Raw genomic sequence first — 26,659 nt, 5'->3', positions numbered from 1 at the left:
TTGGGGTAAAGAAAAAAATAAGTTTTCTAAGAATTTTTTCTAATGATGTGATTTTGAGATTTCTTTTTTGTATAAAAAAAAAAGTGGATTTGAGAACTTTGAAAAAAAGAAAAGTAAAAAATCCTAATTGGTAGAAGTAAATTGTTAAGACTTTAAAATACTCCAAAAGTCTTTAACATCATGCGTCAATTACCTCTTAAATAAAATATTTTCATCCTCTGCATGTCAACCATTCACAGCCAAGATAATCGATAAACTATTATACAAGTTGTTTTAAAGTTAAAACAAAAATGTAAAAAAAGAAAAAAAATTAATATTGACTCGCTTTTATGTTTGGTATTTTCCCTAAAATATTAGTATTTCAGTTTACAATGAATATATAAGCGTGAAACAAGTTGTTTTAAAGGTAACTGGAACAGCAAGAGACAAAAATGAAAGGCTTCAAATTTTTTTTTGTTAAAATTAATGACTTTACACAATCTGATGTCACTTACGACTTTACATTTGTCTTTTTTTGTTACATTTTAGGAAAAAAGATACCTAGCTACACGAAGTATGCTACAATACATGGCCACACATCCAGAAGTTAAAAAATGTATCTCTAACTACACAAACTATATGTATCGCATGCCCACATATACGAACTATATGTAGTCATATCGCCAACATCACGAACATTTTTTCCGGTACACTTTTCACCGGAATCCGGCATTGACCAGTTTGACCGGCGTTGACCAACATAAATATTAAAAAAAAAATTTTAGTTTTTTAATATTTAGAAAATTATGTAATTGAATCATTTATAAAATTGTATAACTAAAAAAATATATACAATATTCAATATAAAAATATTTTGTATATATATTCAATGCATTGATTTTTATAATTAGTTAGTTTCAATAATTTCAAAACTAAACTAAAAATAAAATAAAAACCAATTAGGTAAAATAATTGTAAATATGAAATTTTCTATACTCTCTAGTCTAAACTTTTTTGTATAATATGTTGTTAATTTTTGTATCAAAAATTATTACGAAAAATTCTTTTAATAATACAAAAAAAAATTAACAACATATTATTAAAAAAAACTTTAGACTAGAGAGTATTTAAAATTTTCTATTTATAATTATTTTACCTAATTGGTTTTTGTTTTATTTGTAGTTTAGTTTTGAAATTATTGAAACTAACTAATTATAAAAATCAATGCATTGAATATATATACAAAATATTTTTATATTGAATATTGTATATATATTTTTAATTATACAATATTATAAATGATTCAATAACATAATTTTCTAAATATTAAAAAACTAAATTTTTTTTTTAATATTTATGTTGGTCAACGCCGGTCAAACTGGTCAATGCCGGATTCCGGCGAAAAGTGTATCGAAAAAAACTGTTCGTGATGTTGGCGACATGACTACATATAGTTCGTATATGTGGGCATGCGATACATATAGTTTATGTAGTTAGGGATACATTTTTAAACTTCGCATGTGTAATCATGTATTGTAGCATACTTCGTGTAGCTAGATATCTTTTTTCCTACATTTTAATTTAATCTTAAAACAATTTGCATAATTGTTTGTCGGTTCTACTGCATGTGATTCCAACTACTATTTTGGGAAGGAAACAAATTACTCTACTTTGTATAACCAATCACCCACCCCCTATATCTGATATTGTACGTATAATATAGTCATTAATTAATTAATTTATTGGTCAATTTTCAAGTTAAGACTTAATATGCTTTCACATGCTATGTCTATTGCTCCATTTTTCTTCTACAAAATAATTTTAGATGTTTCATAATAACAACCAAAAACTATATTCAAGAATTCTAATAATCAAACTGAAAATTCAATCGCGTACATTTTATATAACAATATAGCCGAATAGTTTAGATTCTTATGATTAATCGGGATTTTTGTTATAAAGTATCCCGCCTATACACAAAAAAACCACCACATAGTATTCAAAGGATCAAGTGGCGATGATTAAAAATAAAATAAAAAGATCGAGTGGCGTCTTCATACACCGAACCTGGGCATTACACACGGATTATCCAGTCTTTTTTCTTTTCTATTGTCAACTTTCATTTGAGTCTTTGTTTTTTTTTTTTTTTAATAAAATGTAAAATTTATTCGAAAAAAACTTTTTACATCTGCAGTTGTCTAAGAGTTGTTGAGTACATTAATCAAAATAAAAAAAGTAATGAGAGCTATACAACCTTTTCTAATGATCATTTTCAGTCTTCTTTTACACTTTTCCACCATGTTGTTTATCTATGCATTAGACGTTTTTAAATCCTTTGTTTCCTCTCATCCTCTCAGCTTCACATATATGTCAAAATCTCACCTTCTCATAATTTCACAATATAAAGTTAACATGTAGGTTAATATGTAGGGTACTAAGTATCGTTTGGTAAAGATTATAGGCGAAATTTAGAGATCGTCGGTTCGAGTGGCGACGCTTGTGACACAACTAATATTATATGATGTGAGTGGTACACGCTTTCACGTGACGCGAGGGGAGTCAGTGTTTGTGTGCTATTTGTGCTACGCCGTTGACGGCTCAGTGTTCTCGGCCCACCGGTGAAAGGCTTCCTTTCGCTTGGTCATCAAATGATTCGGCCTTTGCCGTTTGACAACGTGTACCTTCCTCCTTGAAGTTTCATCGTGGAGATTCATCAAAATCGTTGTATCGCTTCATTGATTTGGAAAGCGTCACTGCTTTTGTCGATGTCAATGGACCGATTGAAAGTTGGTTCCATGTTTTTATTCCTTTTTTGTCATGGAACCAAAATATAGGTTTTACTTTATTGTAACTCCTAATCGTTTTCATTTCTAATGAAATATTTACATTTTTAGCAAAAAAAGAATATTACATGATGTGGTTTTGGACATAGAAAATTACGGGCTTTGGCCAAGAACTTTTTAATTCATCTCTTACGTAGAAGTAAACACCGTAAAAAAAAAATAGATATAAAAGATATTTCTCAAATGGGCAGCAACCTCGTGTACCTAATCTAAATAGCATTCATTATGACTTACAAATCAACAGAATTTTTCTTTTCAAAAATAACCTAACTTACCCAAAAAAAAAAAAAATAAACTTTATATATGTCCCTTAAGAAAGAAGAGGAGGAGAAGACGACAGCTGACAAAATGGCATCTCAATCTCAGGTCAGTTTTCTCCTCTTTACTACAAAGATCAGTTCTTCTCTCTCTGAAGCAATAATGATCACAGGTTTTGGTGGAGGAGAAATCAAGTGTTGGAATCTTGACATTAAACAGACCCAAGCAGCTTAATGCTCTGTGCTTCAACATGGTATTGAATCTTTCTATTGTTGTCAATTTTCTTCCGGCCTTTGGTGCACTAGTTACATAATGGCTTGAATCAAACTTCTCTAGATCTCTCGGTTGTTGCAACTGTTCCTTGCATATGAAGAAGACCCTAGTGTGAAACTTGTCATCCTAAAGGGTCAAGGAAGAGCCTTTTGTGCAGGTGGCGACGTTCCACCTGTTGTTAATAACATGGTACAAGGTATATCAATATATTACCCTCTCATGAACATCTTTCTTTTTCCTTTTGCTTATTTTCAGCTTTTACACACTCTTTCTCTATTTTACGCGGACTAGGTAAATGGAGACTTGGTGCCGATTTCTTCAGAGATCAATACACGCTCAACTATGTTATGGCCACGTATAGCAAACCCCAGGTCTCACTACACGTACTGTGCTTTTAGAATATACTTAAAAGTATATAAGCTCATTGATTTGTTTTCAAATTATAGGTTTCAATTTTGAATGGTATTGTCATGGGAGCCGGAGCTGGTGCCTCCATCCATGGTCGATTTCGCATTGCAACTGAGAACACGGTACGTATTCTTTTCTTAAACATGTCCATGTATGGATGAAAAATATATAGATATCTCTCTGAAATATGCTCATGTCACTTCCATATATTTTGAGTTTCTCCAAGGTTTTTGCCATGCCGGAGACAGCTCTGGGGCTCTTTCCAGATGTAGGCGCCTCCTATTTCTTGTCAAGGCTCCCAGGATTTTTTGGTAACAATATTCGTTTGTTTGTGCAAGTCCACAAAATTCCAGCCTATCTAGCTAGTTATCTCATCCTTCATGCATGAAATGTTGGCCTCACAGGAGAGTATGTCGGCCTCACCGGAGCTAGGTTAGATGGCGCTGAAATGCTTGCATGTGGTCTTGCAACTCATTTTGTGCCTTCATCGGTATGAACTTCCTTTGCTTACGTCTTAGTATTCCCCATTGCCGGCATGTACGGGCTCTTGTAAAAAATTTTGAAAAACATAATCATACTATTGTCTCGAAATAAAATTTTGATATTGAAAACTAAAGCACAATATATTTGTTACTTAAACGTTAACGCAGAGTCATGCCAAGGTTTATAGATGCTTCAGGCGAATTTAAAAAATGTAACCTCTACATTCAAATTTACATAAAAGAAAGAAAAAAATATGGCTTTCGAAATAAAAGAAAGTATAAACTTTTCCATTCTAAACGAGAACTAGTTCATTACATAAATGTTAATGGTATGTGTTTTTCAAAGAAAGAGTTCAAACACACAATTTAAAGTAAATACGAAGCCAAACCTTTAGAAAAATGTAGCCTTTGAATTTATAACTTTTTGGTCGCTTACGGCAAATGGCCTTATTTAGCAACATGTAGTTTCTTGGTTTTTAATTTTTTTTTTTACCTTACTATATACTATAATAATATATACTAGCAAGATGCATGTGTTTCAAATTATAAAAAATTTCCATTCAAATAATGTAGTATTATAATTAAAGAATCGATGACATAATTAATTTTATATTGTGGCCTCTAATTCTTTTGTTTTTAAATGTTGCTTTGGGCATTTGCCCTCTCTTCTATTAGAGGAGCTAGGCACGGATCCACACTCCATTGATAATATAACTTGACAAAATATATGCTAAAAACGAGAATGTCATTATTTTTCATTTCTTTGGAACTAATGGACTATGAAGCTGCCGATGCAAAACTTTTTGTTTGTTGTTAGTTGAACTCGCACCTTGGACATATATAGGAATGCTCTTTAACAAACTCATCCTCTTGATTAGCATTTTATTTGCCAAAAACTGTTTGAAATTTTGATGTCGTGTATTACACTATAGTTATATGTTTTTGGAAAAGTCTTATTCAGAGTGCTTATTTTTTTCCGACTTGATGGTTTGTGATGAGTGTTATAACTTATAAGTGTCAATAACCAAACTTGCCATCTGTAAATTTTCTTAGTGTCTCTATTTCCATTGACATTATGGAAAGACTTTTACACTTCAGATTTTTTTTTTTAGCTACGATTGGTTTAGCACTATTTGCTTCGCCAAGGATTGTTACTTGAGTAAAGTTTACTCCTTTTCGCAGAGGTTGACAGCACTAGAAGCAGATCTTTGCAAAGTTGGTACAAGTGATCCAAGCTTTGTCTCAACAATTCTTGATGCATACACTCAGCATCCGCACCTTAAACAGAACAGTCTTTACCACAGGCAAGTATATATGATTTTGTCAAATATCTTTTGTCGTGCCAACATCGCAAGCTTTTTAGGTCATGTGCGAAAAAACATTTTCTCTGTTATTTGATCATGATCAGTACATTGCATGTTTTATAAATATCAACCTTCAGTTGTATTGGTGTCAGCTTTCAATCGCTCTTCACAGGATCCATGTTTAACTAGATCTTTAATGGAAAAAAAAAATTCTTTATGCAGATTAGATGTTATTGATAGGTGCTTCTCGAAGAGAACAATGGAAGAAATTATATCTGCACTTGTAAGGTTTTCATTAATATATAGGATATGTCGACTTGCGATCCTAAGTTGACTGAGTCACCTTTGACATTGCACTCTACCATGTGTTGGTTAGGAGAGAGATGCCACTCAAGAACTAGATGATTGGATCTTAACTACCATTCGAGCTTTGAAGAAGTCTTCACCATCAAGCCTTAAAATCTCTCTTAGATCGGTTAGTTCCCAAAATGTGTTACATGCAATAACTGCACAGAGCTAAACTATGTGTATGAATTTCAGATAAGAGAAGGAAGATTGCAAGGGGTGGGGCATTGTCTTATCCGTGAGTATAGAATGGTGTGTCATGTGATGAAGGGAGACATAAGCAAAGACTTTGTGGAGGTTTTGTCAGCTTTTCCAATTGTATCTTCATCCTGAAACTGTTCTTGTTGTAGAACATAATTAAAAAAAACGTGTCTTACTCATGCAGGGGTGCAGAGCCATATTGATAGACAAAGATAGGAATCCAAAGGTTTAACAAATCTCTCCATTTAGTATTTTTTGTTATGTCATATTGTTGATATAATGTTGTATTGTTGAAATTATAGTGGAAGCTAAAGCGACTAGAGGACATGAAGGACAACATGGTAGATCAGTACTTTGAGAGAGTACTGGAGGAAGAGGAGCGATGGGAGGATCTCAAGCTTTCGCCAAGGAACAACTTGCGTGCTTCAAAAATTGCAGCAAAGCTGTGAAGTGGAAAAGGTTATTAGCCAGACATTAAACCAATGACCTAACCAAGATTATGTGTCTGAACCATTCTTCTTTTATTTCTTTTGTTGTAGAAAATAAGAATACACATGCTTTGTTTCCTCCTTTCAAGGAGTTTAATATCTCATGTTTCCACTACTTTCCCTTTATGTAATTACTCTCATGTATGTAGGAACTTATGGTTCCAAGTTTTCTATTGAAAATAAAAGAAAACAAAATCAAGGCTCAGATTTTTTCTTACGGAACTATTGTATTCTTGTACTTACACATGCTTTGATTGGAGGTTCCATGTAATATTAGAGCCTTCATTGTATTTTTGATTCAAACCACTTTATAGTATCCAAACCACTCATTCATCACATATTTTGATTTTAATCCGGGTCGCTATTTGTGGTATTAAGAGAAACACACATTGTGGATGCAAGATCCGGTTCCAATGATGGTGTGAATATAAGTATAAATTGGAATTAATCTTTCTTGATAACTCCATAGAGAAGAATGACTGAAAATAAAAGGAAACAAAGAAAAACTTGTGTATTAAAGATGAACTGTATGACGAATACAAAGAAATTGTATAGTACACATGTAACTTGCTAGCTAGGGTTTTTGTGTGGAAGAAGATTATTCTCCTTGATGACATTCCTCTCATTTTTATACTAGCTCGAACCTTTTGATATGTTGTATTTTTGGTGTCTTTTGTCCTATGTTTAGTAGTCATTTTGGTTCATTTGTCGTGTCAAAGTTCGTCTTTGGTGCTTTTTTGGTTGCGTCTTGAGTCTTGTATATGTATTAGGTACTTTTGCTAAGATGGGATGGTTTCGAGCTTGTTGGGCGATCAAAGCTGAAGCGAGGAGCCAAGACGGTTGGACTGATCGGTCGGATAGCTGACGGATGGCATAAAATCAGTCGGATCGATTGGTCCTCTCCTAGACTGATTGGTTTAAAGACGACATATGGCATAGACTCGGTCGGACTAATCGGTCCTCTCTTAGACCGATCGGTCTGGCTTTGTGATGCGTTTTCTTTTATTTCTTAGTTTTGTAGTAAACTCATTTTTAGTAAATATATATTCTGACCGAAACAAACAACGGATAAGATTTACAACCACTTGATATAATTATTTTACAACTAACAAAAATAATTCAGATATAATATACCAAATAAGAATCTATCTTTTTTCAACCATACTAGCAAAAGTCAATGTTAAAAGAACCATAATAGCGAAACCACCTTTCTATTTGTCGGTGGGCACGCATCAATCCAACGGCCAAAAACAGGAAAATGAATGGAAAAAAGGAAAAGATATATAAAGACATTTTATCATTTCACGACGTAATTTTTGTTTCATTGAAAAACTGCAAGTGAAAAGATGGGTCGACTATAAAATAAATTAAATATTTCTAACTAAACTGAGAGAAAATAAAAACTATATGTTTAAGAAAACAAAGGAAAACCGATCATGACGAAAGTTAGAAAGGTTAGGCATATGTAGTACTGTCAATGTTGTCGTATCTTATTGATGCAATAATAGGAATTTGAAATTAAGCCAAAGCTCTCTTGTAGGTCAGGTATGAGCTGACAAGTTTCAACCCCTATAAAAACGTGTAGATTGTGGAATGTGATTTGATATAAGTAGGAAAATTAGATTCTAGCTTTTAGAGCTTAATGAGATAGATTATAGTTCATTAAAGCTTTATTAATTAGGTGCAATAAAAAGAAGGAAAAATTGATTTAGAGAATTACCAAACTATGATATTCTTTTTCATTGATATTAATCTTGAAACGATGAAAAAAGAGAGTTGCACAAAGCGACAATTCTTTAAGTTACTCTATTGATGATTCACGATATATATTAATCTACTTATTAAGAAACCCTAATTACATGGATTTTTGGACTTTTATTATAGGTTTCTTATGTGTGCTTTAGCGGTTTCTTATGTAAGCTTTAAAGTTGCTAGTGGATGAGTGTGAGACACTCAGATTTTCATACTTGTGTCTTCATGATAATTATTAAAATTTTCATATATTTGTTTGCATAAAAACGAGATTTATTAATCAACCAAAAAATAAATAAAAACTTTTAAAATTTATTTTAACAACAAAAAAACAAAAACAAAATATTTTTCCTATATATATGTCCGGGAGGATATACAAAGGTGAATGAAAACTGTAAGAAAAAAAGAAGAAGAAGAAGAAAATGGCCTCTCACTCTCAGGTCTGTTTTCTCTTCTTTTCTGCAAATCGACAACTGTCATTTCTTCACTTCTAAATCAGTTTGGTCACAGGTTTTGGTGGAAGAGAAATCGAGTGTTAGAATCTTGACATTTAACAGACCCAAGCAGCTGAATGCTCTGTCCTTCAACATGGTATTGAATCGTTCCCTTGTTGTTTCCTACTCCTTTTCGTACGTGCCATAGTTACATATAAATTCGTTTGAACCAATCGTCTCTAGATCTCTCGGTTGTTGCAACTATACCTTGCATATGAAGAAGACCCTAGTGTGAAACTTGTCATCTTAAAGGTAATCCCTATCCTTATTATATTTTCTGTTTGCAAAAACTTTATAACTATGCAACAGGGTCAAGGAAGAGCCTTTTGTGCTGGTGGTGACATTCCACCTATTGTTCGTGATATCCTACAAGGTATTTCAATATCTTTCTTTTATTTTTTTTCTTACTTTCAGCTTCTACACATTCTTTCGCTATTTTCGTGGACTAGGTAAATGGAGACGCGGTGCCGATTACTTTAATGTTGGATACATGGCCAACTATGTTTCGGCCACTTACAGAAAAGTTCAGGTCTCCAGTCTCATCATACATACTGTCCCTTTAATAATTTCTCAAAGTGTATAATTACCTCATTAATTCTTTTTTTAATAATTATAGGTTTCAATTTTGAATGGTATTGTCATGGGAGCCGGAGCTGGTCTCTCTACCCATGGTCGATTTCGTATTGCAACTGAGAACACGGTATTCTTTTCTTATACATGTCATGATGTCCATGGATGATATATGGCTTTGAAATATATATATATATATATATATATATATATATATATATATATATATGCTCATATCTTTTGAGTTTCTTCAAGGTTTTTGCAATGCCTGAGACAGCTCTAGGGCACTTTCCAGATGTAGGGGCCTCTTACTTCTTGTCAAGGCTCCCTGGATTTTTTGGTAACACAAATCAATTTGTTTTTGCATGCCCAAAAAAGTTCTGGTTCTCTCAACCTTCCTGTCTTCTTTTCAGGAGAGTATGTTGGCCTTACAGGAGCTAGGTTAGATGGCCCCGATATGCTTGCTTGTGGTCTTGCAACTCATTTTGTGCCTTCAACGGTATGAACTTCCTTTGCTGACATCTATAGTATTATATTCTCCATTGTAGAGGCTACGTCGATTTGAAAAGTATAAACTCATGTAATATTTTCTTATATAGCAAAACATCTATATATTAATATTCGATATTTCGACAAACTAATACACTATGATATTTCTGGTTCAAAGTCATGCAATTGTATAATATAACAAAATTCAATAAAATATTTAACAATAAATAATTTTAAATATAATAATATATGGTTTTAGTGTTTTAAAAAAAAAATTAATTTTTCGTTAAAACTCGTGAGGATCGTTAATTGGTAAGGTTACTTCTTTTTTCACAGAGGTTGACTGCATTAGAAGCAGATCTTTGCAAAGTTGGTTCAAGTGATCAAACAATTGTCTCAACAATTCTCGATGCATACACTGAGTATCCGCACCTGAGACAGCAGAGTGCTTACCACAGGCAAGTGTGTTACATATTTTGTCATGCCAACATCGCAAGCATTCTAGGTCATGTTCAAAAACGTTTCCTCTGTTATTGATCATGATTACTTTACATGTTTTTCTTATAAAAAGAATGCAACCTTGTATTGGTGTCATCTTTCAACTGCTATTGAGAGGATCTTAATTTGTTTCCGTTAAGCAGGTTAGATGTTATTGATAGGTGCTTCTCGAAAAGAAAAGTGGAGGAAATTATATCTGAACTTGTAAGTTTTTCATCAATATAGAGGATATGTTGACTTGCGAGTTGTGAGCATGAGGTCACTGAGTTACCTTGACATTGCACTCTACCATTCTGTATTGGTTAGGAGAGAGAGGTCACTCAAGAACCGGACGATTGGATCTTAGCTACCATTCAAGCATTGGAGAAAGCTTCGCCATCATGCCTTAAAATCACTCTTAGATCGGTTAGTTCCCAAAATGTGTCACAAACAATCAGTGCCGGTTTAAACATTTAAAGGGCCCTAGGGCAAAATTTAAAAATAAGCCCTTAAACTTGTAACTTATAAAGTAAATTCTATAGATCTCTTTTTGCTCACAACATATTTTTTTGGACCCTTTTTATACATAAATTTGTTTATTTGGGTCCTTATTACCCACAAGTTTTTCTTTTTAAGAGTGTCTTTGCACAAAAATATATTTTTTGAACAGTACTGATCAATAGATATGGGACGGTCGCACCCTCGCACTGGCTGGCCCCTATAGTTATCATGGGAAAGAGATGACTCTATGTACAAATTTCAGATAAGAGAAGGAAGATTTCAAGGTGTGGGACAGTGTTTTACCCGTGAGTATAGAATGGTGTGTCATGTGATTAAGGGAGATTTAAGCAAAGACTTTATGGAGGTTTTGTCAGCTTTTCCGATTGTATCTTCATCCTGAAACTGTCATTTGTAGACAATAATTACAAAAACGTGTCTTACTTATGTAGGGGTGCAGAGCCATATTGATAGACAAAGATAGGAACCCAAAGGTTTAACAAATCTCTCAATTTATTATTTGTTGTTAATTATGTCATATTTTTGATATAATGTTGTATTGATGAAATTTTTAGTGGGAGCCAAGGCGACTAGAGGACGTGAAGGATAGCATGGTAGATCAGTACTTTGAGAGGGTGGAGGGAGAGGAGGGATGGGAGGATATTAAGTTTCCGCCAAGGAACAACTTGCCTGCTTCATCAATCGCAGCAAATCTTTGAAATGGAGAAAGGTGATTCATGAGACAACAATTGGTTAGACATCAAACCAGCGACCATACCGAGGAAAGAGACAAAACCCGAAATATAATAAAATTTCTTCTACTACTTTCTTTTGTTACGGCAAATAAGAATAGACGTGTGCTCTGTTTCATCTTTTCAAGGATCACAGTATCTCACATTTCCATTATTCTCCTTTGTACACTATATATGCTTCAATGTATGTAGGAACTTGTGATTTCAAGTTCCCTATTAAAGAAAATAAAAAAGAAAGGCGGAGAAATATGTCTAAATAATCTTGTGTTTTTGTTTTTTTTTTTTTTTGTCATCCGAAATTAATTAGAATTCAAAAGAGTCATTCTTGTGGAATGTTGTTTACAAATGTGATATGAAGCGCTTTTACATCCGAATGTTGTGTTTTTGTTCTTATCCATGCTTTAATTATTTGAGATGGAGCTAGGTAAGAAATATAATTTAGGTTTGAGAAAACAAAGAATGTTGTCTTGTGAAATCATTTGTATAAACAAATCAAACAGACCACAGTGTTTACATAGTCAAATAACATTGTTTTGATTATTAAGTTCATCAGCTAATTTTAGAATAAATATTACAAAAAATACTAAGAAAATTAGAAAGCTTACTGTAAGAATAAATATTAATAATTCGGATATTCGTAGGCTGCTGACCTGATGAGCATCAGGCTTATCCGCAGTCTTAATTTCTAGTCCCGCGATTTCGAACTCTTGGCAGGCAGGTCTTTCGAGGGCTCGAGCTGGGCAGGGGTTATTAACCCGTTTTAACAACCCTGAGTCTATGTCTTCATCACGTTTATTTTATTACTTGCTGCCGACCACGGTTGGTAATTAAGTGCATTTATAGCAGCTCGCAACTGCAAAATATTAGTATGCATATAATGGTTTTTTAGACTCAAACTATATGTAAACAAAAAAACAATTTGATTAAAAGGAGCAAATATCTGGAATAACCTCAGGTAGTCTCCTTATAGGATGATTTTCATTATAATCAAAGTAGGGGATAAAGTTGTAAGGCCTAAAGATTTTGACTAGTTGTTTGATCTCAGTGTAAGCTTCCAAAATCTGTAGCAAACAAAAAATAAGTGAAAAGATATTTTGGTAATATATTAACTCAGGCAACAGTATATTTCCTCCAAAGATACCATTATAATCAGATTTACCTCAGGAGGATGTTGTGCTTCTTTCGAAAGAAGCTCCAAGACTTTGAAGAGAACACAAGCAGTTTTACATGCATATATAAGTTGATCACTGAAAGTACATAAGATAAAAGCATGTAATGTGACTAAAAGTAGAGAAATAAAGATATATGAGGAAAAAAAACGCAAATTTCAACAAACAATATTTGCAATAAGCACAAACCTGACGGCTCTGACATTGAAAATTGCGGAAGCTTGGTTATCATTAGGGAGAGAGGTGGATGCGCTTGAAGTTGAATCAATTGCTATTGCAATAAGGATAGTGAAATACATTATAAAAAAAAAAAAAAAGACAAACTTGGTTTTCAGTGATTTTCTAGTGTGTCTATTGAAAAGAAAAGAGATAAGAGAATAATGAATGGATTGCAAAAAATGAATGTAGTAGAAGAAGATGCAAGCTAGTTACTTATATATGTTGTTGTTTTAATTAATATATGAATATATATAGGAGAAGAAAATTATTCCTAGATCTGCCGATGATTAGGGGCACTACCTTTCAAATATTTGATGCCAATGGCGTGATCAAGGCTACGATGGTTTTCTCGTAATAGTCTAGACAGAAATTTTGCAAATAAGGTACATCGGTATTAGGCAGAATTTGTCCTTGTTCACCTGTTTCATCATTCTACACAAAGTATAAAAAAAAAAAAAAAAAAAACATGATGAGGATGTTGAGGAAACAAAACGCACAATGACAATAACAATGTTAATACCCTTTGGATCCAACAGTTAAGGGAAAACCTAAACTGTGGAACACCACGATCAAGTAATAAAGGGTTAATCCTTTTTGACTCCTCAAGCGCACCATGAACACCTTGATAGAATCAATAAGCCACTCAAAAGATTAATCATCTCAAGATATTAGAAGATATGGGCAAGTTATCATCAATATTCAATATCATGTATATTTGTTACCAAACTCACATATGTAAGCAATCCGAGGATAGGTGCGACGGCAGTGATGGGCCACACGTAGGATCGATGAACACTTTGCATGAGACGATGGCACCATCTCACTGTTCGGAATATCAGCCTGATGATCATCTACCATCTTTAAAATCTAGGATTAGCTTAAGTGATTTTTTTTTTCTTGTCTTAAAACTTGCTAAAGGGATCTTAGATCTAAGGTTTCTTCTTCTTCTTCTTCTTCTTCCTCCTAACTTCTCTTGATCTCGTCTTTGCATTTTGGGATTATATGTGGGTTTTAGTATTTCTCAAGTTATCTCGAATCGGTGGTTAGTTACTATTTACTAGTAAGAAAAAGTCCAATAATACGACTTGTGTAGCCGATGAAAAAAAAAAAAAAAACGACTCGTGTAATTGTGTTATTTTATAACTTACAAAAAGGGAAAACGAAAATGACGAAAATACCCTTGTAAAACCTAAAAGTGTGAGGTAACAATAAGGTGCCCTTTTTGTCCCATGAAGAATAAATCTCGTCGGCCTTCTTTGCCCTTGTTCTTTGTCCAGATTTTCTTCTTCAACCTCCTTCTCTTGCTTTACCCGCCAAATTCCTCCTCTTTGAAACTACCTAATCCCTTTCGCTTTGGTGATTCTGCTCCGTACCCTTTTGATCCGTAAGTTTCGATTTCCAATCTCCTTTCTTTGTTTCCTGTCAAATTTGGGTACAATTTGTTCCGAGCATTGAATTTTCTCGTACATGAATCTCTGTTTTTATCCATGTCTATCTGATCAATTTGTGAAATTTCGAATTGGGTTTGGTGGCTCGAGGGTGTTTAATGTCTTGTTCGTTGGCTAAATCCCCAACAGAGAACAGAGATGGTGGTAGTTGGGGACTTATGCTTATTGTTATAGCTCCCTTTTATATGGAAACTAGTGTTAAGTTTTGAATCCTGAGGAACTATTTGTTATTCTCACTTCTGTCAAGGTCTTATGTTAGTAGTGTTCATACATTGTTTTTCTTGTTTGCAGGTCTATAAAAGACAGTACCGGTTGGTGTTTGTTGGCCAAGATTTTGTTACTGTGATGAAATGAAAAATCACTAGCTGATGATGGCGGGGAACCACGATATATCGTTTAGGCAGGAGCAATTTATGGAAGCTCGACAGAATACTGAACTGTTTACTACTCATGACTACAATTTTGCTTTGGAACCATTACACGAGACCAACCTGCAGATAGGTGTTTCCCGTGAGCAAAATGAGGTTTGGAACCACAATCAGGAACATGCACTGACTCTTCAGAATTCAAGGACTCACAGTGGAGAACAAGATTTGGAAGGAAAAGATGAGGTTGATTCTCAGGAAAACCAAAATGAAAGCTATGACCATACTTTTGACCTCTCCTTTCCTGATAATGATGACTCAGAATCTTCAGAGAATGATAAACTAGCTTTAATAGTTTCTCAGGATCTCAATGATAATTTGCAGTTAGCGGTGGGTCATTGCATGAATAGGGATCCCATTCCCATACCTGGCCTCAACATAAGCCTTTCTCAGCAGATAGAGTTGGCTCCTCCTATCATTCAGTGCCGGTCTCTGCAAACAGCTCCTGAGCACAATTTGGTTGTTGGTATGGAATTTTCGGATGTTCTTGCGTGTAGGAGAGCACTCAGAGATGCAGCAATTGCCTTACGGTTTGAGATGCAGACTGTTAAATCTGACAAAACTCGCTTCACTGCCAAGTGCAATATTGAGGGTTGCCCTTGGAGGATTCACTGTGCCAAGCTTCCTGGTGTACCAACCTTTACAATAAGGACTATTCATGGGAGTCACACTTGTGGTGGTATTTCACACCTTGGTCACCATCAAGCTTCAGTTCAGTGGGTTGCTGAGGCTGTGACAGAAAGGCTGAAAGTAAATCCTCATTGCAAACCTAAGGAGATACTGGAGGAAATTCATCAAGTTCATGGAATTACACTATCATACAAGCAAGCATGGAGGGGAAAAGAACGTATAATGGCTGCTGTTCGCGGGTCATATGAAGAAGATTATCGCCTTCTTCCTCGATATTGTGACCAAATTAAGAGCACAAATCCTGGGAGCGTCGCTGTGGTTCATGGAAGCCCGGTTGATGAGAGCTTTCAACAATTATTTATTTCTTTTCAAGCATCAATCTGTGGATTTCTTAATGCTTGTCGACCTCTCATTGGATTGGATAGGACTGTTTTGAAGAGCAAATATGTAGGGACATTGCTGCTTGCCACTGGGTTTGATGGAGACGGCGCGGTGTTTCCTTTGGCTTTTGCTCTTATTAGTGAAGAGAATGATAGTAGCTGGCAGTGGTTCCTCTCAGAGTTGCGCCAGCTGCTTGAAGTTAATTCCGAAAACATGCCAAAGCTGACAATTTTATCTAGTAGAGATCAATCCATTGTTGATGGAGTAGATACTAATTTTCCAACGGCGTTTCATGGCTTGTGTGTCCATGGTCTCACAGAAAGCTTCCGTAGTCAGTTCAACAACTCCATTCTTGTGAACCTTTTTTGGGAAGCAGCAAAATGTCTCACCGAGTATGAATTTGAAGGAAAAATCGATGAGATCGCCCAGATATCCCCAGAAGCTGCCTTGTGGATCCGTAATAGCCAGCACAGTCGATGGGCCACATACTGCTTTGAAGGAACAAGGTTTGGACATCTGACAGCAAATGTTTCCGAGTCACTTAACAGTTGGATTCAAGATGCCTCAGGTCTTCCTATAATCCAAATGATGGAGAGTATTCGTCGCCAACTGATGACTCTGTTCAATGAACGCCGTGAAACAAGCATGCAATGGTCTACTATGCTAGTTCCATCTGCTGAGAGACATGTCCTTGAGGCTATAGAAGAATCTCGTTTGTACCAAGTTCACAAAGCAAACGAAGCACAATTCGAGGTCATGACCAGTGAAGAACAATGGATAGTGGATATTAGATGCCGTACTTGTATGTGCCGTGGATGGGAGTTATATGGTTTGCCTTGTAGTCACGCAGTTGCAGCCCTCTTCTTTTGCGGACAAAACGTATACCGGTTCACAGAGAGTTACTTCACGGTGGCAAATTACCGGCGAACTTACGCAGAAACCATACATCCAGTTCCAGACAAAACCGAGTGGAAAACAACAGAACCTGACAGAAAAAGTGGTGAGGATGGTGAAGAGATTGTTATCAGACCACCGAGCGTGTTAAGACAACCACCACGGCCAAGGAAGAGGAGAAGTCAAGGAGAGGACCGTGGACGTCAAAAGCGGGTTGTTCGATGTAGCCGGTGTAATCAGGCTGGCCATTTCAGAACAACTTGCACAGCTCCTATATAAAAAGCCTCTGCCATCTCTCTTTAGATTCTTTACTTCTTCTCTGATCTGAATTTAGTTATTTTTTTACTTAGGTTTAGAACATTCTTTTCAAAGCCTTTCTCTGTAACTCATTTTTCCAATATCTTAGATTTTCAGATATCCAATGACAGTTTCTTCTTATGTTATAGACTTATATCCTTAACGGATAGATTTTATAAAACCTTTGCCAAAACTCATACATAGGGATTGAGATTTTGGCTATAAAAAACAAAATTGTCAGTCAAATCACAAACTTCCGGAGTAATAGGACTCAAAGCTATTTTAGTACAGCACACGTGGAGAAAGCAGATACATGGTCTCGTAACAGAAAAACAAACTCAAGAATGGACCCAATCTTAGAGTTCTAACAATCAATCTCATGTCTCTTGATGATCCCCAAAGCAAATCCAGATCAATGTGTGTTCCAGAGTTTAGTAGCAACAACAACAACACAACGACCTTCACACAGATTTTGGTAATCTCATCCATTGGCTTGCTCTTAGCCCTTGCACTGCACTTCCGTCTCAGGAAGCTACGTCACTCCAAGAACATCCCTCGTCTTAGATCGTCTCACAAACACAAAGGCCATGAGAAGCTTGAGAGATTCTCTCACTATGTTGGTAAAATCAATCTACATAGCCTCTTTGAAATCTTGATGATCATAGATTGTGATACATTTTTAGGAAATGTTGTTTGTGTTTTTTGTAGTGCGGCAAATGGGATTCAAGGACAGGAGAGAATGTCCTCATCTCTGCAAATTAGCTAATGAGTACATAAGAAAATCAGGTAGCTGTGAGGAAGACATTTACAGCTTTTTCTCAGAAGAGCCTGGTGCTGATTCTCTCTTCATTAAGCTCGTCGAAGAGTTTGAGAGATGTATTCTCAGTTACTTTGCTTACCACTGGAGCCATGCGGATCTCATGATCAGTCAGGTTTCTGCAGAAAAACCAAAAGATAAACTTTCATTATCCTTTCTTTGTTAACATCATAACTAATAGACCGAAAACATTTTCATGGATTTGTTTTAGATACTCAGCGCCGATGTAGAGCCTAAGAAGAAGCTAAAGCACATTGTTATGGCGGCTACAAGGTGAGTCTTAAACACAAAAAACAATCCAAATTGTGTTCTCTTTAGTTATTCTTCCCAAATGATTGTTTGTTCATTGGTTGGTATATAGGGAACAGAGATTTGAGAGGGTGACTAAAAATCTAAAAGTGGCAAGAGTCTTTAACACATTGGTAGAGGAAATGAAAGCAATGGGGATTGCATCTGTTGATGACTCTGAGTGTACAGAAGTTATGGCTCCAGTTGCACACAAGGACCGAAGCCCGGTTTTACTCCTTATGGGAGGTGGTATGGGTGCAGGGAAGAGCACTGTGCTTAAAGACATTCTCAAAGAGTAAGTATCAATATAAATTCACTTAAGATCTATATCAACATATCTGTCATTGACCTGTACATGCTTTTGTGTGCTTTGGATCAGACCGTTTTGGGCAGGAGCTGATGCTGTGGTGATCGAAGCTGATGCTTTCAAAGAATCTGATGTGATATACAGAGCTTTAAGCTCCAGAGGCCATGTTGATATGATCAAGACTGCTGAATTCGTAAGGTTCTTTGTTTCCTTATAGGTGCAATAAGAATCCTTAATGTAAAAAGAACCTGCAGCGCGACAAAATGTGCAAGGAATCAACTCAAGTTTAAGTAACTCTCACGGATATGGAAATGTACATTAGAAAAGTAGCAAATACCAAATTCTTAAAGTCTCTATCATTATACTGCATATTACCTTTGTTATACTCAATATTCAACGACATGTTGTGAACGGTGAAATGGAAATAAAACAGGTTCACCAATCATCAACAGATGCAGCATCATCGCTGCTCGTTACAGCTCTCAACGAAGGGCGGGACGTGATAATGGATGGAACACTCTCTTGGGTTCCATTTGTGGTTCAGACCATAACCATGGCAAGGAATGTGCATCGCCATCGTTACAGAATGGGAGCTGGCTACAAGGTTGGTGAGAATGGAGATGTCATAGAGAACTATTGGGAACGCATAGGCGAAAGACAACAACTACAAGATGATGGAAGGGAGAGAAAGCCATACAGGATAGAGTTAGTTGGAGTTGTGTGTGATGCATATTTAGCAGTGATTCGAGGCATTAGGTGAGAAATGTTCCAACTAACTGCTCTTCTACTCATTATTTTCTTAACATAAGGTTTTGGTTTACCATATATGCAGGAGAGCAATAATGTGTAGAAGAGCAGTTAGAGTGAGATCTCAGCTGAGATCTCACAAGAGGTTTGCTGATGCGTTTCTTACCTATTGCAACTTAGTTGACAATGCTAGACTTTACTGCACCAATGCTCTTGAAGGTTCTCCAAAGGTTAAACCTGTGTTTCTTCTACTCTTCCGCCTATAAGATGCAAAAAACTATGCAAGTTATAATATGTGGTGCAATGTGCAGCTGATAGGGTGGAAAGAAAAGGAAAAGACATTGCTAGTGGATCCAGAGGAGATAGACTGTTTGAAGAATGTAGGGAGGTTAAACGAGAATGCGGATTCTATCTACGAGCTATACAGAAATCCAAATCCTGCTTGTGAAGCTGGATCAATATGGAAAGACATTGTTCTTTCTCCTTCAAGATTCAACATTCAACAGGAGCTCAAATACTCAATTCAGAAAGTCGAAAGATTCAAACAGTATCTCCAAGAAACACCAAGATTGAGAGACGAAGATAGATAAACGCAGAAGATCTCTTAGCTTTTTTTCCCGGTATGTCATTCATTTATGTAACTCCTCAAGTCCTAAAACGCATAAGCTAAGGAAGCAAATGTATGACATGATTCAGAGGAAGACATATAAATATTACCTTAACATTGTCAAGCTTGGTCTTAAGACCAGTTCCTTCAAACCACAGCTGAAGAAACCACAATGTCCTATCTACACTACCCTTAAGACACTGATACATTACTTAAGAATCATTCAAGAACCAATTAAGACAGAACTAGACTAACACTAACCAAACAGAAACATCTCTCTCTCTCAATGTCATTGCTTGAAATGTAAATCTTCTTTAACAGTTTCTAAACAAGTAAAGAGTGAAGAGACCAATACCATCACATTATAGCTATTGATTAAAAGCTTAAAATTCAAACAAACCAAAAATTACAAGACAAAAAAAAAAGAGTTTCAACAAGAAACCAAGAAACAAGAAAGTAAAAAGAAAAAAACTTTGGAAAGCAAGCTCCTTCAAGGATGATTCAATTATACAAGACTACCCTATAGAAGCTAACCACCACCATGTATTCAATCTCCCCCCCAAACCTATCCTAAACCCATCTTCCTCACTTCTTCGTCTTCCTAGTCGAAGCTCTCTTCGCCGGAGACTTCGCCTTCACACTCTTAGCCGGCGCCTTCTTCGTCACAGCAACCGCTTTCTTAACAGGAGCAGCAACCTTTTTCCCAGGAGATGTTCTAGTCGAAGTCCTAGAAGCTTTAGCTGGTCTCTCCTTAGCCTTAGGCTTAGCAGCAACAGCTTTAGTCTTTGAAACAGCAGCAACAGACTTAGACTTAGGTTTAGCAGTAGTAACCTTAGCCTTAGGTTTAGCAGTAGTAACCTTAGGCTTAGCAACAGCTTTAGTCTTAGTTCCTTTAGCCGCCGCTTTAGCTTTTACAGGAGCAGCAACCTTACCCTTAGGTTTAGCTACTACAGTTGCCTTCTTATTAACCGGAGCCGGTTTAGGTGTAGTAGCGGATTTAGCAGAAGGAATCTTGAAAGAAGCTTTGACTTTAACCAATTTCTCAGAAGCAACAAGTCTCTTGAGATTCACAAGTAAAATCTTCCTAAAATTGGGAGGAAGAGATTTATGTTTCTCCTCTATGAATTTCTGAATCGCGTATTGACTAGATCCAGTTCTCTCCTTCAACGTTACTATAGCGTCCTTAATCATCTGCATCGAATTCAAACAAACGAAATTCAAATTCCAAATCTATGAATCTAAAAAAATTGAAAAAAAAAAAAAAATTAGATCGAATCTTGACCTCTTCATAGGGAGGGTGAGAAGAAGAAGTTTTCTTCTTCGTTGGAGCAGCAGCTTTAACAGGCTTCTTCGTCGTCGTTTTCTTAGATTTACCACCTTTCGCCGCCGGTTTCTTCTCCGGAGCTTTCACCGTTGTATCAGCAGCTCCTGATTCAACAGTCGTTGGAACGTTTTCTTCTTCTGTTGACATATTTTCTCTCTTTAAACTGATCTCTTGATTTGATCGGAAGAAACTGTAATGTGTCGTCGGAGAATTGTGTGTTGAGGACGACGACAACTACGGGAATGATGTTTATATATATAGTCAGATGTGTTATGAGACAGAGTTTGTAATCTCTTCTCTGATTGGTTAAAATGATGAGTACTCGGATCGGTGTATCAACTCAGGTTTGAATTTCAACCGTTAGATTTAAATCTATCGACGGTTTATAATTAAGGATTACGAATGTAAGGATGAGGAGGTTAATGGATGTGGATAGGTGCTTTTGTGTATTGTTGTGTTGGTGTGCTTTTTGCTTCGATTGATTTTATCGTAACTTTTTTTTTACTTTATGAATTTTTATTTTGTTTTTTTCGTTTTGTAGATAATTCTTTAAGGTTTTGTTTGAGTGTTTAAGCGATTGAAATGGTTTTGTGTAGGATGAGAAAATCAGGAATGAAGCAAGGTTGGTCAAAACTATGGTTTGTTTTGATAGTATTACGGTGTTTTTGGTTTTTTAGAGAATGCTTGTGGGGGATTTTTGGATGGTTATGTTCGTTGGAAACTAGACTAATCAAGGAGTGTAATGAACTAAGATTTGTTGAAATCGGATGATTTTAAGGTGGAAAATTGTTTTGTTGAATCCGACCAAAGATGACCATCTTCTTGTGTGTGGTGCCACACAACTTGTTGCATGTGTGATGTGTATCTTTTTAAGAGAGTCTTAACTAAGATAACCAAAGAATCATGCGTTGGAATCATTTTACATATTTGAAAGTCATTACATCTTTAGTTGAATCACGAGTTTAAATTTGTTTTAAAATGTGGAATTAGTGAAGCATATGCGTATAATGATGATGTATGCAACTATGCTTATGTAGCTTCTAAAAGCTTAAATGTCTTTATTATCAATAGTATATGATATTCATTAGCGAACATAAAATCTTACTATGAATTTCGAAATTCAGGTAACATGTTGCTATGCCTATTCTCCAACACATGGTAATAATTCTATAAATATTTATATATCAATTTTTGCGCGTTCTAAACAATTTTTACCGCGAAAGATTATGTAACGTCAACGGCATGAATATATGGGTGACGATGTATGCATATATGATTCGATGTATATAAAAATAAAACAATTTATTTTCAAAAGAAATTGTTAATTAGGATAAATATCCTAAAGATGTTGTTAATTAGAAAAAATATCCTATGTTGATATACATACAGCAAAAAAAACATTGATAATTAACTTATATCATCAAATATAACTGATTTTGAACCAGACCAAAATATAAACTAGATTCAACCCACATATGCATCAAAGTTTTTCCAATTCAAATCGAACCCAATTCAAAATGGAAACCAATTAATTGACATGAATCTAAGTTTCATTCACAATATAAAAGTTATTGTATTAAAACCTATATTCGAAACGAGACCAAAATCAATAGACTAGATTTAACCCACACATATGCATCAAAGTTTTTCCAATTCGAAATTTAACCCACTTCAAAACGAAAACGAATAAAATTGACATGAAACTAAGTTTGTTTGCTAAAGTCAGAGAGGAATACACTTACAAATACACAACTATTATCACACTTAACAAGGAAGCAACGTTGGGGAGAGATCTTATTATAAACCTATAATCACAAACCAATATTCATATCCGTTTGAATATTTCTCGCATTTTCAATGATTTTTTCTTCGAAATATTGTAACGTCTTCGACACGAATATATGTGTGGATGAGTAGATGACATATGCATATGCATATATGGTTTATTCTTCGATGTCAGCTACATATTTACATTCACCAATGGAAGCTAATGTTGGTTTTAAAATTTGAACCATATTATTTAGAATTTTAGACTATTATCACACTTAAACAAACATGCAGTTTAACAATGAGTTTTTTTCGTTACGGATTTAGTAATGAGCAAGTAAATGATTAGCCAAAACTTATAATATGTTTTTCATCTACCATTTACGAAAAAAGCTAGCGAAAATTTTGTCACTAATCTTTCGATAAACACAAGTATATGATTTTTTTTTTTTTGGTATTGTCTACATATGCTAAGAATCTCAACTAAAACAATTATACCTTACATTATTTTTTTGATTATTTGGAATACTTATCGCCATCCCTTACTTCACACATGTCCATCTTTCCATAGTGCACGACCCCCTGATTCTATCAAAATCTAATACATGTCGTTACTAGAAATTATTTAAGCAATATTTACGAAATTTTAGGAAGTGTTGATAACTCAATTGGTAACGATTTTCATGCAAAAGTTTTAAAATCATCAGTTTGAGTGATATTTGAAAAAAAAAAAAACCATATAAAATGGTCTGATCCTTGGTACAACTGCAGTGTCATGCCTACTCCTTTAGAAAAAAGGCAACCGCCTAAGGCAACATGTTATCTAATAATTTGTAGATCACATCTTGCATTTGCTTTTTAGACTTTTGCATGATCTTAAAGCTAGCCTTGGCTCTGATACCATAATCTTAAAGCTAGCACGAGCGGAGGGTCGTGTTGACTAAGTCTAGCACGACGAGTCGTGTTTACAAGCAAGGGTTCATATTCCAGGTAAAGGGAGCGGTTCGGGCCTCATTGCCATCTGTATTGCTCAACCTACTATTAGGAACTGTGAACCCCGGCGAGTACTATTGACTGCCGTGTTCGACCGTCGTATTGACGGACCACTTATGCTAACCTTAAGAGAACAATACAGAATCGCGACTGTGTTTAGAATAGAAAGAAACAAGGTTTATGAAGAAGTTAGGAAGTCTGGAAAACTTAGAGAGAAGTTAGAGAAACATTGTAGAGAGAGAAAGCTTATTATGAAATTTTATGATATTTGAAGTTGTGTTTTCTTACAAGGGTTACACACTTATTTATAGGAGGTTTTAAGGCGCTGACATAAGCGCTTACCTCAGCGATACATCATCGCTTACATCATTTCTTACATAATCATTACATCAGCGATTACATCATCGCTTACATCATTATTTATTTTACATGATTTTAAACATATCATACTATATTTTATATTTTATAATTTTCATACCGTTTTAATGATCCATGTGGAACTCCAGCATATGTTCTTCGCAGCATCCATAATGATCATCTGGACATTCATACGAGTCTTCAATCATTCGTGCATCTTCTCCTGGTTGAACATTTATGTAGAGTTTGAACTTCTCTTCGATATCTTCAACATTTACTTCATCATCTGGGGATTGAGCGTCTTTGAAGTAATCGGCACAGTAATCTTGAGAAGTCACCTGGGGAGTTGTCTCTTCTTGTTTATCTTCTTTTGGACTGCTTGGTCTTCCTTTGTTGAACTTCATCATGTAATACTGTAAGTCTTCATCAAGTTGCATTTGATAGTCGACCGGATAATAAACCCAGTTGGGTATGAACGGAATTGGGAACGTTTGTCTTGCATTGTTGAGGTGAAACGCATGAGTTTGAAAGTTCTCGTATGCTTCGTTATCTTGAAGGTTGAAATCTGGACGAACTCCTCTTGAAAAATCACCGTGATGAATAAGAGTTGGAAGAGCGAGGATTTTGCTTGTTTTGCGGTTGATCTTAACGGGACGATGAAAGAAGTAGATTGAATGTGGATTGAAGAATGGGTTGAGTCCACCTCTCTTCAGCTTCTTGAATGTTAGATTCGTCGCATTTGCAGATTTTCGTAGTTTTCCACTCCAGACAGTCAATGGTGAAAACCACCTTAGGAATGTTGAGAAGCTGTCTCTTTTGTCTTGAACAGTGTTGACGTAATGGTACAGCCATTGGATGTCGAAAGCAATTCCTACAGTGTAGACGGCACAGAGATACCAGAGGAAACAGAGAACTTCTTCTGGCATTTTTGAATTTTCGATCCTGTAGAGATGTGCAAACGGATAGTCAGGATGAATTCCCATTGGAGCAATATGATGACAGTTTACTCCATAGTTCGACAGGATGGTAGATTGATGTGAAAAGATCTTTGTGCGTAGTAGCTCATGAAGCTTGTTTCTGCTGATGAGTTGATGAACATCTTCGGGTACGTCTGCTTCAAAGTCATAGTAGCTTTTCTTGGATTCGGAGGAACTGGCCATCATGTGTATCTCGTCGGGCGTTTCCTGTTTTACTGGTTTTCGACTTAACATATCCGCCAAAGTGTTCTTGGTGCCCTTTAAATAGACTGACTCGAAATCGTACTTTGAGAACCATTCACTCCATCTTAGCAGCTGCTGATGTGGGACCATCTTCTGCTTGAACTGTAACATCTTGGGAAACGAAGACATATCCATTTCAATGCGAAATTTGTGTCCTATTAGATGAAATTCAAACCTCTCGATAGCTTTTTTGACCGCTAAAATCTCCTTGAACGTTGAGTGATAATGTTGCTCTGAATCTTTGAAACGACCACTCTTGTATCCACAGATTTGTCTTTTCCCATCCATCTCTTCAAACAGTATTGCTCCCCAATACTTATCGCTAGCGTCTGTCTGTAGAATACGCATGCCTGAGGAGGGAATCTTTAAAGGGGGTAGCTTTTGCACTTCTGCTTTTAGACTTTTGATAGCTTCAGTTTGTCGTGATGCCCATAAAGGAGGGTTTTTCGACAACATCTTCTGTAGAGGTCTTGTCATTCTGGAAAGGTGTGGAATGAAGTCTCCCACATAATTGATTACTCCAAGAAATTGTTGAATTTGTCGCCTTGTAAGATTTTCATCGGGAAAATCTAGAAGTTCTGTAGCTAAATGGGCCTGTGGTATGAAACTTCCTTCTTTGATATGCATGCCAAGAAAATCAATGTTGGGCTGGGCTATTATCATCTTTCTGGCTGATAGCATGATTCCGTTTTTCTTGACGGTGTCTTGAAACTGTTGTAGCGCCTGAATATGCTCTTCTTCATTCTTCGAGAAGATGAGTATGTCATCAATATATATAAGAGCTGTGTGTAACAACGGCTCGAATATACGTAACATTGCTTGTTGAAATAGCGATGGCGCCGTCTTGAGACCAAAGGGTAAGACATTCCATTGAAGGTGTCTATTTGGGAGGCAAAACGCAGTTTTGTATCTTTCTTCAGGATGGACGCCGAGTTGCCAAAATCCTGACTTCAGATCAAACTTCGAAAATATTTTTGCACCTTGGAGATGTTGGAGAAGCGCTCTTTTATTTGGTAGTGGAAACTTGACGTCTTGCAGATATTGGTTCAACGGCTTGTAGTCAATAACTAATCTGAGTTTTCCTCTTGCTTGTTCTGCACGATTATTGACGTAGAACGCTTTGCATGCCCATGGAGAATTTGTTCTTGAGATGATA

The 26,659-nt window shown here is 35.7% G+C and overlaps 6 protein-coding genes across 9 annotated transcripts; 4 read left to right on the top strand and 2 right to left on the bottom strand.

Moving 5' to 3' along the window:
- Positions 1-3,170: 3,170 nt before the first annotated feature.
- Positions 3,171-6,786, top strand: LOC9315342 (probable 3-hydroxyisobutyryl-CoA hydrolase 3). Its single transcript, XM_021029049.1, has 13 exons — positions 3,171-3,188; positions 3,247-3,333; positions 3,417-3,549; positions 3,645-3,724; positions 3,800-3,883; positions 3,988-4,072; positions 4,166-4,251; positions 5,426-5,547; positions 5,770-5,830; positions 5,924-6,022; positions 6,088-6,189; positions 6,278-6,319; positions 6,396-6,786. Exons 1-13 carry the CDS (start codon positions 3,171-3,173, stop codon positions 6,540-6,542), a joined length of 1,146 nt encoding a protein of 381 aa, XP_020884708.1. The 3' UTR covers positions 6,543-6,786.
- Positions 6,787-8,669: 1,883 nt separating this feature from the next.
- On the top strand, positions 8,670-11,875 carry LOC110229332 (probable 3-hydroxyisobutyryl-CoA hydrolase 2). Of its 4 annotated transcripts, XM_021029177.1 has the most exons (14): positions 8,673-8,773; positions 8,844-8,924; positions 9,011-9,079; positions 9,137-9,200; positions 9,277-9,356; positions 9,444-9,527; positions 9,653-9,737; positions 9,811-9,896; positions 10,223-10,344; positions 10,528-10,588; positions 10,691-10,789; positions 11,127-11,228; positions 11,314-11,355; positions 11,437-11,875. In XM_021029177.1, exons 1-14 carry the CDS (start codon positions 8,756-8,758, stop codon positions 11,578-11,580), a joined length of 1,137 nt encoding a protein of 378 aa, XP_020884836.1. In that variant the 5' UTR covers positions 8,673-8,755; the 3' UTR covers positions 11,581-11,875. The 4 variants fall into 4 exon arrangements, with proteins under 4 accessions (XP_020884837.1, XP_020884838.1, XP_020884835.1 ...); XM_021029176.1 differs by having other exon boundaries at positions 8,672-8,773; positions 9,011-9,200; XM_021029178.1 differs by lacking the exons at positions 11,127-11,228; positions 11,314-11,355 and having other exon boundaries at positions 8,670-8,773; positions 9,011-9,200.
- Positions 11,876-12,014: 139 nt separating this feature from the next.
- On the bottom strand, positions 12,015-14,115 carry LOC9315341 (callose synthase 1). Its single transcript, XM_002879228.2, has 7 exons — positions 13,733-14,115; positions 13,522-13,622; positions 13,307-13,433; positions 12,972-13,206; positions 12,773-12,860; positions 12,564-12,674; positions 12,015-12,466 (listed from the first exon to the last, which is right to left on the bottom strand). The coding sequence occupies exons 1-7, from the start codon at positions 13,857-13,859 to the stop codon at positions 12,389-12,391; spliced, it is 867 nt and encodes a 288-aa protein (XP_002879274.2). The 5' UTR covers positions 13,860-14,115; the 3' UTR covers positions 12,015-12,388.
- On the top strand, positions 14,111-17,217 carry LOC110229131. Its single transcript, XM_021028289.1, has 2 exons — positions 14,111-14,385; positions 14,741-17,217. The coding sequence occupies exon 2, from the start codon at positions 14,818-14,820 to the stop codon at positions 17,056-17,058; it is 2,241 nt and encodes a 746-aa protein (XP_020883948.1). The 5' UTR covers positions 14,111-14,385; positions 14,741-14,817; the 3' UTR covers positions 17,059-17,217.
- A 48-nt stretch (positions 17,218-17,265) lies between these two features.
- On the top strand, positions 17,266-19,961 carry LOC9315340. Its single transcript, XM_021028290.1, has 8 exons — positions 17,266-17,696; positions 17,785-18,008; positions 18,105-18,166; positions 18,255-18,476; positions 18,561-18,681; positions 18,922-19,244; positions 19,321-19,465; positions 19,547-19,961. The coding sequence occupies exons 1-8, from the start codon at positions 17,456-17,458 to the stop codon at positions 19,823-19,825; spliced, it is 1,617 nt and encodes a 538-aa protein (XP_020883949.1). The 5' UTR covers positions 17,266-17,455; the 3' UTR covers positions 19,826-19,961.
- Positions 19,962-20,180: 219 nt separating this feature from the next.
- LOC9315339 (histone H1.2) lies at positions 20,181-21,740 on the bottom strand. Its single transcript, XM_021028291.1, has 2 exons — positions 21,125-21,740; positions 20,181-21,033 (listed from the first exon to the last, which is right to left on the bottom strand). Exons 1-2 carry the CDS (start codon positions 21,311-21,313, stop codon positions 20,428-20,430), a joined length of 795 nt encoding a protein of 264 aa, XP_020883950.1. The 5' UTR covers positions 21,314-21,740; the 3' UTR covers positions 20,181-20,427.
- Positions 21,741-26,659: the final 4,919 nt, after the last annotated feature.

Source organism: Arabidopsis lyrata (assembly GCF_000004255.2).
Source record: "Arabidopsis lyrata subsp. lyrata unplaced genomic scaffold ARALYscaffold_4, whole genome shotgun sequence".
Lineage (NCBI taxonomy): Eukaryota > Viridiplantae > Streptophyta > Magnoliopsida > Brassicales > Brassicaceae > Arabidopsis > Arabidopsis lyrata.
This window is presented reverse-complemented; position numbering and strand designations above follow the sequence as displayed.